Genomic DNA, 13,410 nt, shown 5'->3' with positions numbered 1-13,410 from the left:
AAGGCCTCGAAATTCCATGGCTAAGCGGTGTCACTTCTAGTTTGCGTAGCATAAATAGAGAAAGTCTTTTCCTAGATCCCACTCTGGTCGTATCAGTCCCAAAAAAGGAAATTCGATACGCTCTTTATCAACTTTATAATAACGAGCGGTTAGTGGTGGAGTCCAGGAAAACTATGGTGTACAACTACCTGGCCATAGAACTGTATAGCCTTCCGCTTTACCTGTATCTGACCCTCCTAATGAGTTGCTGGGAAAGGAGTGTCCTGTTGCGATTCAGGGCAGGTACAATTCGATTTGAACTCTGTTTCCCATTAGGCTTCAACAAAAATGGAAATCAAATTTTGTGTCCGTGTGACGATCGGAGCGAGCAAACCACCATGCACTTTATATTTCTTTGTAAATATTACTGTATATACTCTAAACAGCTGCTTTACCCATACTTTAACAAGCGAAGACCAAATAGTCTGGAGCAAGCATATCGTCACATGTTAGACCTAGACAATGTTGATTTGATTTTTCGCACAGCCACTTTTCTTATAAGGGCTATAAGGGCCCGTAGGTCAATGCTGGTTCCCTGACCCCCATGAAATTTGTTAACTGCTCTATTTTATTAATTGTATCCATTGTTTGTTGACTGCCCACGCACTAGCCACTTTCTGATATACATATATTCGTATTTTATCTTTTTTAGGATATATGTCTATCGTATTTTATATTTGTAATTACTGTAATGTTTTATATATTGTGCTTTTATGGTTACGATTGTATCCAAATAAAGATGTTATGACTGACATTTGGCTAAAGTTGCTGTTCCCCAAAAATACCACAAAGCTAGATGCCACATGTAGCTAGAAGCACTCAGCCAATAAGAACACAACATGCACACTACACACTACACATGGTGGTCACACACTCCCCAAACCAGACATCTGGACACATACACATTGGCCCACACTACCTCTCCCTGAGATCGTGAGACACCTGTGTCCTTATCAGATGCCCAAACTTGTTATTTATGACTAAGATGCTTTTCAAGATAGCAGAATTGGTTTATTGTACCTCACGAAAAGTATATATTGTTGGCCGTACAGCGGCCAACAATACAGCGAGAGACTTTCTTCAGACACACTCTGTCGCTACTCTCCCAGACGCTGTGTTTAATTAAACCAGCTTGTTCCTGTTTTGCCAAACGCCTCATGTCTTTTAATTTTTTTAAGGTAAATTCATATCTGAGTGACACTTGAATGAGAGATTCTATTGCTGGTTAACAATTGACCTTACTTAGTTAACATTCTGCTTCCTTTAGAGCTGTGGGCTAAGGAACACCTCTGGACCACTGCACTGACCACCAACTGGGTTGAACATACCATCTACATGCAAACTCTAGCTGAGTCATAAGCACTGAGGGCCCTCTAAACAAAATGCATTTTTTATACCTTTAAGTAGTACTACAATAGCACTACTCACATAGTACAAAATGCTTCTCACTAACCTAAATGCAGAGTCCTCTTCTGCCACCTCTCCCATCTCTTCTGTATGGACAGTTCTGCTCTAACAGTGGAGAACTTCACACATGTTAGTTTGAATTTTAATAGTAAAAGTGAGAGGGACTGGCTTGTAGCTGAAAATACATGAGTTTAAGCAAGATTATAGATGGGTTAAGACATCTACGTCTATAGTTTAGTAACTTTGTACTCAGAAATGGTGAACAGGCTAAAGTAGTAAAGTTACTACATATTGTTAGAGCACATTTACATGATAGATCTACTCATGTGCAAATGTACCTCTGTGAATAGGTCCCAAAGTATTCAAAGTTTGGTGAAGTATTCAGTATCCTTGAATACTTCACCACATGCTCTCTGTATCACCACTGATCCATTTTCCTCAAAGTTATGGCAACATTTTTTTACTATCTTAATTTTCCAATAAATATGACTGTGCACGCCCATTTCAAGTGTTCATCTAGGCTATGTATTTAAAATGTTTGGTTTTAATTCATAGAATCTTGCAAAGTTTGAGTATGAGATATGTGTATTACATTGTGTTACTGAATATTTTGGCAATCGATTAGAGCATGTCAGGCCATTCAGGGGGCAACCTTTGGGGAATTCCATTAGGCAACAGCTATCACAACACTAGTGTGAGTTTTCATTTTGACAAGAATTGCCACCTTTAGAGGTATTGAGAATTTTACTGTTACTAACTGGCATACATTTACTATGCAGTTGCTGAAATATATGTTAAATATGAGGATATCAGCTTAGCTCATGTATGACATGATTTATTATACCATTGACAAATTCAAGAAGGGGGTTGTACTGACTATACTTTTATATTCTTTTCACTATCTTAATTAAATTATTCTCATTTGTATGTTGACAGGTCACACACATTTTTATGTGGCCAGATGATTTACTGTCATTCAATTTTTGGATGATTTAGTACTCATTAGTTACATTTTGAATAATAATTTGACGCTCATGTAAAAACTGTCAGCAATCCTTTGGCGGATGACTGATTGCATAATTTAAATGTACATTTTTTTAAACAATTGCATGTTAAATTGCGTTATTTAAATTTTACTTTGGTTCAAAAGCTCTAATAGAGATCTAAAAAATTGATGATTGTATTGCCAAATTTGAATTTAACACTGATAGGTCAAAAAAGCCTTCTACCTCGAGTTTTTGTTTATGTTTTGCACATTTTCGATCTAGTTTAGGCATTTGCAATTTGTATGCTGATGCATCTACATACTATATCAAATTCAGAAATCGGGCATATTCAATTCAAGAACAAAACACTAGGAAGGAATTATACAAAGGTTTTCAAAACTCCAGGCAAAAAAAATGTCCTTGTTGCTTTGCTCCACACACATTTTTTCCAGTCATTTGGCAATTCCTCTAGGTGGAGCCATAAAATTGCTGCTACCTTGCCTAACGGAGTTTCCTAACTGTATTCTAAGATCTGTATTTTTATAAATGAAAGTAAACACTCAGCGGGCCCATGTTTTCTGTCCTTCACACAACAGAAAAGTTAGAAAAATTGTTCTGCTCCATTTTTCCAGTAGCGGCTCATCCGCTAAGACGTAGGAGATTCACCCAACTGCTTTATGCAGTGTAAGCAAGGAAAAATAAAATGATAATAACTTGAGGTTATTATTATTTTAGGTTTCCCTATTGTGGCACCTTTGTGGGGGAGGTATCATTTGCACTCACTATGTGAGCATGAGTGCTTGGCCGGCCCTCTCGGGCTGGCCAAAACAGTCACGTGCACATACCAGGTTCTCCATGCAGGGTGCATTACAGCCTGTGTGGAGAACATGCCCACCCTTCCAAACCATGACTGATCGCTGTCTCATGGTGCTCAGGCCAATTACAATGCTGCATTGCAGCATTGTATTTAGCTGCAGGGAGCCCTGATGCTTCTTCTTACCCAAGAAGCCAGGAAGAGGCCAACTTATGAAAGACGGTGGCTGGCCAGTTGGCCGGCCGGGAGGTAAGTGAATTTTTCTAACTCCCACCCCATCACACTGCTGCTTCCAGGTAGCAGCCGCCACTGCATTTTTCGAAAGGCAAAAAAGATTGTAGCACCAGATTCAGCAAGTTCCCTGTGGATGAGATGTTCAGGAGTGCTTGCGCTACATTTGGTACATCCTGAAGCATAAATTCCTAAATGGAGACAACAGCACAGGGTTCAGACATGAAAGATGCGTGGTTTTGGGTAAAGCAAATGTTACAAAGCGGTATGTGAGGTGATATATGGGTTGAGTCCTTGCTTGTGCTTGCTTTTACTTGGTGTTTAGGATTTAGGTCACATTACTCTTGCAGAATGTAGCCTACGAGAGGTGAATGTTGCAAAATTTGGTGTAGCATCAGGACCAATTTTCAGTTCAAAGTAGCTTTTACCTGTGATGATTGATTCATCCCTGCTGCTTGAGCAACATTGTGAAGTTTTGCATCTCAGAAGGCCTATATAAAACCTCCAGTCAATGTGAGCCACAAACCTTGTCCAAAAGGAGCAAAAGCTGATAAACTAGCTGCAAGAATACTGAGCTCGTGGATGAGATGTGTGAGTGAATTTCAGGCTGCAGTAGTAACTGCAACTAAGGTCAACACTGTATTTCATTCTTGCAAAGTCCATTAAATAAGTTATGATTTCGTCTGGATCATAATAATGTTAGACACACGTTCAATGTAAAGCACTTTTGAAAAAGTGCTATGTATAAAATAAATATTGGCATGAAATGTTCAAAATTAGAAACTTATAAGCCAATGTATTCTTAGTTGTTCATTTCTAATGATAAAATTAGCCCAAGACTTTCGAATTTTACAATAAATTCTAAATCGGATATATTTGTAGTCTAAATATGGTTTAGTAATTCACTAAATGTGGGTTTTCAGTAGCATCGTCTATAAGCTTGATGGGATCAAAGCACATGCAAAATTGCAAAGAGAAGTAAATTCTGGACCAGTGTTATTTTATCCTCCTGTTGCATACTATCACAAGTTAGCACTGCACGTAACTATCACATTATTTCACTAAAGAAAACTTTCTAAGGCGTCATTTTTAAAAATATGACTGCTTGCATGTTCACTAACACAAAATGCGCATTTTAGCAATGTATTTGATATCTCCATTCCAATTTGAGAATCTTTTTGTGAATGGATTTAAATAGGCTAACATGGCAAAGAGAGGTGAACAGCCTTTACAACGAAACTTTTACAACGCATTACCATTACGACGCAACTTTTACAACGCAAACCATTACAACGCATTGCGCTGGGGGGTGCTCTAGGATAGGGAATAGGTTTACTGTACTATCCAACACCTTCCCACCATCCACGGGGACTGGAGTTGGAATAGTAAATTAAACTATTCACTATCCAGCGCCCAAAAGCACTATGCGTTGTAATGGTATGCGTTGTAAAACTTGCGATGTAAAGGTAGGCGTTGTAAAAGTATGCGTTGTAACGTCATACATCCCAAAGAGAGTCACACTTCAAAATTCGGTTACAAAGGTGCTACTCTTTAATTTTTTTCCTTAATGATGCACCTGTAAGAGTCGTATAAAATGCGGCTTTGCAGACGTTTTATGAACAATACATTGACCACTTCTAATTATTGTTGGCAGATTCAGCACCAGTTCTTGATACTGGGCAAACTGGAGATAAAAGTCCTTCTGTGGTGCCATTCACCAAAGGTAACCAAATAGCTCAATCGACAATAAACTCCATGATAGGTCTCCTGCATACCAAATCAACATTTCCACATTGTTGAAATGCTACAACCTTAAGGATTTAGGATACAGAAAAAAGAGCACACACATGGCGCAAAATAATAACATTTTTCCAGATGTAAAACCTGTCCTTGTTTGCTAGAATGATTCTGTGGAAAAAAAACCTTTGGGGACATCTCTCACAAAGGCAATGGACGACCTGACACAATGGGGTCTCAGCAGTGCCATAAAAGGGAATACTACAAATTAGCTTGCTAATTGATTCTCCATTCATTAAATATGGGTGTCTGTGGCAGCGTATGAGAACTAGTTCATGCCCCTAAAGAACTAGCGAACATAGATATGCAGTGATTTTTCTCACATATGTAGGACGCGTGTGGTGTCGCCAGCTCTTGAACAATGTCAAAGGAGAGCATGTCCTTTAGTTTAGAGGATTGTGTTCGCTTGAAATCACTTGCCTGGTACATTGCAGATTATGTAGAGGAAGAAAACAAGTGCAGTTTAAGAGACTACAACAACAAACATAACAAGTGAATAAGACCTAACCATATAACCATATAATATAGACCTAAACTACTACTATAAAAATCCAGAAGATTACGAAAAAAAATATATGACCTTCGTAGGATCAAACTGTCTGCAACTTAATGCCATAGGTATGCCAACAACCCTATCATCTCTACTCATCTATAGTTGTGCATGCATGGCTTCTATGGATTTCAACATCAAAAACAAAGATTCTTTGACGCTTTGACACCACAAAACATTTTCTTCAATAAGGTTCTCAATTTTTTTATCCACAGTCCTTCTTTCATGTAATTTTGAAATTGTTTGTAATCGGTTTAAAAACCCCATATTAAACATTTAAGAATAACCACAACAATTTAAAAAAAAAAACTATACAAAAGTTGATATCAAAAGCTACACTGTTTTAGTTTTAAGTAAATAATTTTCATTCTGCTTAAAACATTAACAGTTGAGCCCAAGGAGGCAAGGACAATTAGTTACATTGTTTGCTTTGTAGGCGAGTTCTAATCCTGTGGGCGCAACATTATTAAACTCTTACCCCAAAAAAGCCTTTAGTTTATTAGGCTCGGTTACATTCTCTGTAAAATTTGAAAGTTTTGGAAATGAGAAGAAGAGGTGATTACAACTGACATATTTACAGCCGACGCTTTATATTATACTGTACTTTACCAATTAATATTAAGCTAATCAGCGACTTCAATAATTATGTAGATTTTATTATTTGTCATTAAATCCCAAATGTGAGAGTGAAATTCATTTATACCACTAACAGAGGGACAGATGTTATTGCAGGACCTATGCAAATAGCTTCAAAGGAGCCCCACTCCAGGTTCTAAGTAGAACAAAATGATCTATAAAAGAAAAAGGCAGACCGATTCACCATCTGGCGGCACATGGTTCTGTCCCTACACAAGTTTCCTCCTAAAAGATTCATCAGCCAGTCCTGCATTTTATATCACATAAATATATTTCTGACATAAGAGTGTGCCCTGAAAATCATTGGGCTCAGGGTAAAATGTACACTTTGACCCTTGCCCTTAAGACTGTCTTGGCTCCATAAAAAGGGGAAATTTACTATTTCCCCATCTGAAGGTTGAGTAATGTTGGCTTTTCTAATTTTTAATTCGAGATTGAATCTGAGTAAAGAACTATGCTTATTTTATTAAACAAATGAAGATTTCACATACCTAATGGACTGATGCTGAAGTGTGTCTGGATCCACAGCAGTTATTGTGAAAACTTCACTGCCAATAGCGATGTTTTCTTGCTTCGTCACAGTCATGGGGTTTGGTCGGAAAAATGGGCCTTCATTGACGTCACGAACAGTGATCTGGACTGTCGTCGTGGAACTTGGCCCGTAGGAAATATCCGGAATCAATGGGTCTTCATTTTCCACTTTGATCAGCAGCGTGTGGAAAGCTAAAATCTCGTAGTCCAAAGGCTGTAAATCAGATTTGCTTATTTATTAATTGTAAGAAGTATGAAAAGTTTCAGCTCTTAAACATGCATAAATAATTCATCATCTGCGTGCACACTTAGCTGATTATTAAATCCATACATATTTCAGTTTTTTTAAGAAACCAAGTGTAAGAAATTGGGATGTTGGTTGACTAGGGTGTAAGCCCTGGTCAAGTGGCAACCATAATCCTTGCCAGGGTAAAGCACAAGAAAAGTCAAAATTAACCTGTGCTCACCCCTTTGGTAACTTTGCACAGATCAGTCAGGCTTAACTTTGAGGCAATGTGTAAGGTATTTGTGCAACACTTCAAACACCAAAACAATGAAAAAACACTGTAAAAGAAGCCAACAATTGGTTTAGTAAAATAGAGAAATGTTTAACAAGACCAAAACAACAAAAATCCAAGTAGTAGAACAGGAGATATTGAATTTTAGTGCATTTATTGAAAATTGTGTGAAAAAAGCGCAAACTGGGGATTTCTAGGCACCTGCAGGACAAAAGTCACAATGTCACACTGACCACGATGGAGCGTCGTTGTCCTGCTAGGGATCCAGTTAGGCCTGCTTAACAGAATACCTTAAATCCTGGTTCCAGAGCATTGCATGGGTCTGTGTCAAAGATGCACTGCGTAGCTGAAGAGATAAGTCTGTGTGGCTGGGCTGCGGTGAGAAGTCCTGTTGCATCATCGCCGAGGATCCTGATGATGGTGTTTGAGATGCAAAGTCCAGTGGCATCGGTGCATCGGTTCAGAAAAGCTGAGAGGCTGTGATATGGAGTCTATGGTCATCCTCGAGGCTGTCATCAATGAGAGATATGAGGACCTGAGCTGTGGATGCGCTGCATCATTGGGGCAAGGCATCAGTTCTGCTGCTGAGGCATTGTGGGTCTTTGTGATGGGTCCAAACCACGCTGCAGCACGATACATAGGTTATGCTCAACGATGCACTGCTCAGCCGAGGAGATGCATCGGTTGTGCTTGGGATGAGGTGCTCAGAACAGAAGATGTATTGGTTAGCAGAGATGATGAGTCAGTTCCACTGTCAAGCACCTTAAGCCCCCTTCCAAGGATCCAGGACAGGGGTAGACTCATAGACGGCAGAGTCCAGGTGAATGTGTATGGAAGTTGGAAGCCTGTTATGTATCAGACCTTTCAGACAAGAAGGCCAGCCAACTAGCCCTTGGAGTCACTTTGGGTTCTGAGTTCATGATATGCAGGTCCAGTCCTTCTCACCCAGACAAAAGGGCAGCAGGCAACAGGTCAGCACAACAAGAATATCCACAAGTCTAGAAGTGTACTGAAGTAGTGGTGTCTGAGGTCCTTCTTTTATGAACAGTTGTGTCTTTGAAGTATGGAGAAGCTTCCAGAGGCATGCACTTGAAGTGCACAGATGCCCTGCCTCCCCCGCTCTGGCTCCAGACCAACTACAGGAGGTATGGGCATTCTTTTTATGTTGACAGGACACAGCCTATTCAGGTGTAAGTGAGGCTGGGCCCAGGTCTTCCCTCCTATCCTGACAGTAATGGCCCATACCGTCACACCTAATCTCTAATTGAGAATGGCTGTCTAGAAGGGATACACAATGTAGCATCCAGCTACAATAACCACAGACGCTCTATAGTATATTTACTGGAGCTTTATTCTCATACAACTGCTCTGGTCCCTGTCCCTACTCTGACCGCCCTTTCCTGTCCTGTCCCCTCCTCTTCCCCTCTGCCCACCTAACTCCGCCCACCCCAGCTACTGGACTGCTAACTTCGTTACATCTCCCCCTTTCTTAATAAAGCAACAAATGAAAGAAATAGAGATTAGTCCATCTCTGCAATCAGTCTCTTGGGAGGCCGCACGTGGCGGCGGGGTCTCGCTGGTGTGGACACGGCAGCTTCAGGTGAGGGTTCTTCTGTAGGTGAAGATCCGGTGTCGGGTGCGACAGTCTCAGGGTTGTCCCTGCGTTCAAGTGTGGGGACCACAGGTACACTTTCATGGATTTCAGGAGAGCACTTCTTGAAATGAGAAGCGTTGCGGGTAACTCTTCGTGTCTCTGATTCTGCGGTCACCATGGTGCCCTTTTGTTGGGTAATTGTTAGTGGCTCATCTTTGAAACGACAATCAGTCTTTTGGCGTTGTTCCTGCCTGACAACAACTCTGTCGCCTTCTTGCAGGGAGGGGGACCGGGCCCTTCGCTTGCGGTCCGCATACTCCTTCATCTTGTCCTTGCGGTGTCGATCCGTTATGGCCATGTCTCTGTGTTGTTGATCCGACAGAGGTTTTCTCAAGGCTCCGTCCCATGTGGGGATCCGATTTCTCATTGTCCTCCCCAGCATGAGAGTCGCAGGGCATTGGCCCGTTGTAGAGTGGGGGGTGGTCCGGTATGCACTAAGGACCTCGTTCAAGGCTGACTGAAGGTCTTTCCTTTCAGCCGAGGCTTGTTGGAATGTTCTCTTGATGGTGGACATGAATCTTTCCACAGTGCCGTTGGCCTGAGGCCAGAGTGGCGTGACTTTGCGATGTTGAAAGTCCATGTGTTTCGCGAAGTCGCTGAACTCATGACCGTTGAATGGGGGCCCGTTGTCCGTCTTGATGACCCTGGGGACACCCCAAGTCGCGAAGACTTCTTCAAGTACCTTGAGGGTGCAGGCGGCACTGGTGGATGATATGAACTGGGCCACTGGGAATCTGGAGTATTCATCCAGAATGACGACCACATACTTCCCGGATTGCAGGGGGCCATAAAAGTCCATGGCGACTTCTTGCCATACCCCATCAGGCAATGGGGTCATCTGTAGGGGTGCAGGTGGATTGCTGTGGCTGGTCAGTCGACACGGGTGACAGTCTTTCAATGTGTCTTCGACCATCTGGTCGAGGGCTGGGAACCAGACACGTTCTCTCAGTGCTCTTTTGGTGGAGACGACCCCTCGATGGCCTTCGTGGGCCAAGTCAATTACTCCTTGTCTCAGTGTCGCTGGTATGACTAGTCTGTGATCTCTGAGGAGGAGGTCGTCACCAGTTACAGAGAGTTCGTCGGAGACATGCCGGAAAGCTTGGAGTTCTTTCTTGGCGGCAGGGCTTTCCTCTTCCTCCTGTGGGTGGTATCTCCATCTGTTCATGCGGGTGCGCTTTATTACTGCTTGTAGGATGCTGTCTTGGTTGGTCGCTTCCCGAATGGCGTGCATGGGGATGGCTGGTGGACGAGCATGAGTAGTCACGAAGTGGATGTATTCCTCCGCAATGGAGGGCGCAGTCTCTGATGAGTCTCGGGGGTGGCGAGACATATAGTCAGCAGGATTCTCATCCTTCCCCGGTTTGTGAATGATCGAGAACGTGTATTCTTGCAGCCGCAAGCCCCATCTCTCGATCCTGGGAGGCATCTTGCACTTGGGATTTCCGTAGATCGTGACAAGTGCCTGATGGTCGGTTATGAGTGTGAAGTGTTTCCCGTAAATAAAGATGTGGAAGTGTTCGCACGCCCACACGACGGCCGGGCTCTCCTTCTCTGGTTGGGAGTATCTTTTCTCCGGGTCTGTTAGGCTACGACTGGCATAGGCGATGATCCTCCGCTGATCCGACTCATGGTCGTACTGTGCCAGGATGGCCCCTAAGCCCACGGGGCTTGCGTCCACGGTGATTTCCGTTTTCCTCATGGGATTGAAATAGGAGAGGCACTTGGCTGATTCCACAGCGTGTTTGATGTCCTTGAAGGCGCGCTCGCACTCCGGGGTCCACACAAATTGAGCGCTGGCTTTCGTGAGGAGCCTCAGAGGGTGACTCACGGTGGCGTAGTCACGAATGTAGCGGGCGCAGTAGCTAGCCATCCCAAGAAAGGAACGCAGGTCGTTGACGTCCGTCGGACTCTTGGTGTTATTGAGCGTGGCGATTTTATCCGGGTCCGGTTTCATGCCACTCGCTGAGAAGATGTGTCCGAAAAATTTCAGGGTCGACTGATGAAATTCGCATTTGTCCTTGTTGAGGGTTAACCCAGCTTCCATCAGAGCGAGGCAGACACGATCAAGGGCGGTGTCATGCTCCTGCGTGTCTGAACCGTAGACCAAGATGTCATCGCTGTAATTAAGAGCGTTAGGGATGTGGTGGATGACGAGACGTATGGCCTCTTGGAAGATCTCGGCGGCCGATGAGACGCCAAAGCTGAGACGTTTGTAGCGGAAAAGGCCGAGATGGGTGGCAAACGTTGTGATGGGGCGAGAGCTGTCGTCTAGCTCGAGCTGGTGGTAGCCCTTGTTCAGGTCCAGTTTGGAGAACACAGTTGCCCCGTTGAGGGCCGTGATCATGTCGCTTAGGAGTGGGCCTGGGTGTCTCTCCCTCTCGATGGCTGTGTTCGGCAGACGCATGTCCACACAGAGGCGGACTTTGTTCTGGGATCCTTTCTTGGGGACGATGACCACCGGGGACACCCATGGAGTGGGTCCCGCAGTGCGCTCAATGATGTCGGCGTCCAGGAGTTCCTGCAGTTCACATTCAACCGCAGATTGCAAGTGAAATGGCACTCTTCGCGGGTGTTGAGCCACTGGTTTGACTTTCTCGTTGATGTGCAGGTGGATTTAGCGGCCCTTTAGTTTCCCCAAACCTCGGAAGAGGGAAGGGAACTTTCCGGCGCAGTCCGAGATGTCATGGACGTTGAAAAGGATGTGCACCAACTGAAGACGTTCCGCCGTGGGGAGGCTCAGAAGACAGTCAGCCTCCGGTCCTTTAATCACATGGATAACCGCAGGAATGGAGAGCTCGCCATGCGTGAGGGTGGTGTCAAATTTGCCCAAGCACTGGAGGGGTTTCTTCGCCATCCAGGTGTAGACGCGGACAGGCGCGAAATGCAAACGTGGTTTGGGGTCCATGCGGTCGTGTTCGGCAACAGATATGTAGTTGAGCGATGCTCCGCTGTCCATCATGAACTTGGCGGCATGGTTGCCCACTTTGATGTTGAGACGTGGATAACGTTTGAACTGGTCATGATCAGCAAAATTGACATATTCGGTGGTGTAGGATGAGTGCCTGGAAGAGGACGATCTTGAGTCTCTTGAGGGGGAACGACGGTCCCATCGGGAGCGCCGGGAGTCGTGACTGGAGTGTGAGGACGTGGGAGATCTAGGAGGCTCTTCTTGAACTGCTCTGATGTGATGACGCTTGGCCTCTGCTCGTGAGGGCCGCTGCGACTCATCCCGTCTGTCACCATCGTTGCGTTTTTCTCTGTGGTAATCCCCACACATGGCTTCAAAGTGGTTGGACCGTCCACATTTTCTGCACCGTTGGCCCATGGCAGGGCAGGAGTCAATGTGAGGGTAGTCGTATCCACACCTGAAACATCGTCTCGTGCGTTCCGGTCGGCGATCTCTCCTCTCGGGTACTTTCCTCCTGTAGTCCGGGCGACGCCGGGGCGAGTACTTGGAGCGCCGCGATCGGTCTCGCGGGTGACGTCGTCCACTGTCGCGCCGGTCCTGTCGTCCCTGCCGTCTCTCAGTGATGCGGTTGGCGTGTTCACGGCTGGTACTGGGTCCTGTTTCGATTTCCGCCGCATTTTCTTCGGCTTGGTCGTACAGTCGGGAGTTTTCTTCGATCTCTGCCAGTTCTTGTGGTTTTCTTAGCAGTCGCCGTCTCAGCGACTCCGAGTGACACCCTGTGATTATTTGAGATTTGATGGCCGCATCCGGCGAGAAGTTGGTAAAGTCACAATGTTGGGACTGCCTCCGCAGCCGATGTATGAAAGAGCTCAGTGGTTCTTCCTTTCCTTGGCGCTGCTGGTGGAACTTGTGTCTCTCATAGTCGACGTTTCTCTTATGCAGAAAACGATTGTTTAGAAAAGTTCTTACTTTATCATAGGTGTCACCATCTGTGGCTGGAATCTCTCGTACAATCTTGCTTATTTCACTCCCCCCTAGATTGCGAAGGGCTATGATCTTGTCCTTGTCTGGTTCAATTTTGGACCCTTCAATATAGTCCTCGAAGTCCTCTAGCCATTCTTGCCATTTTAGTCCCATACTGCTTCCCGTTGTGACTGACAGTGGCTCCGGGGCTCGCAGGTGGGTGCCTCCCTTGACGTCCTTCTGTGCGGGAGGGTTAGACATCTTGGCAATGAGGTTTTGCGCCTGCGTCCGCTTCTTGCGTCAGGCGTGCGTTTCCAAGGTTTGATTACTTGTGGCTAGCAATGCTTGTTTGTCTCTTGCGGCTGTCAATGCTTGT

The 13,410-nt window shown here is 44.5% G+C and overlaps 1 protein-coding gene across 1 annotated transcript in view; it reads right to left on the bottom strand.

Annotated features, from left to right (window-relative positions):
• Positions 1-13,410, bottom strand: part of CDH13 (cadherin 13) — a 2,391,456-nt gene that overhangs the window by 541,180 nt on the left and 1,836,866 nt on the right. The window contains exon 10 of the mRNA XM_078669939.1: positions 6,952-7,205. Within this exon, the coding sequence (XP_078526065.1) occupies positions 6,952-7,205 (254 nt within the window). The remainder of the gene's footprint in view (positions 1-6,951; positions 7,206-13,410) is intronic.

This window comes from Lissotriton helveticus, chromosome 12, assembly GCF_964261635.1.
Source record: "Lissotriton helveticus chromosome 12, aLisHel1.1, whole genome shotgun sequence".
In the NCBI taxonomy this organism is placed as follows: Eukaryota; Metazoa; Chordata; class Amphibia; order Caudata; family Salamandridae; genus Lissotriton; species Lissotriton helveticus.
The sequence above is the reverse complement of the archived record's forward strand: the minus strand, read 5'-3'. Positions and strand labels throughout refer to the sequence as shown.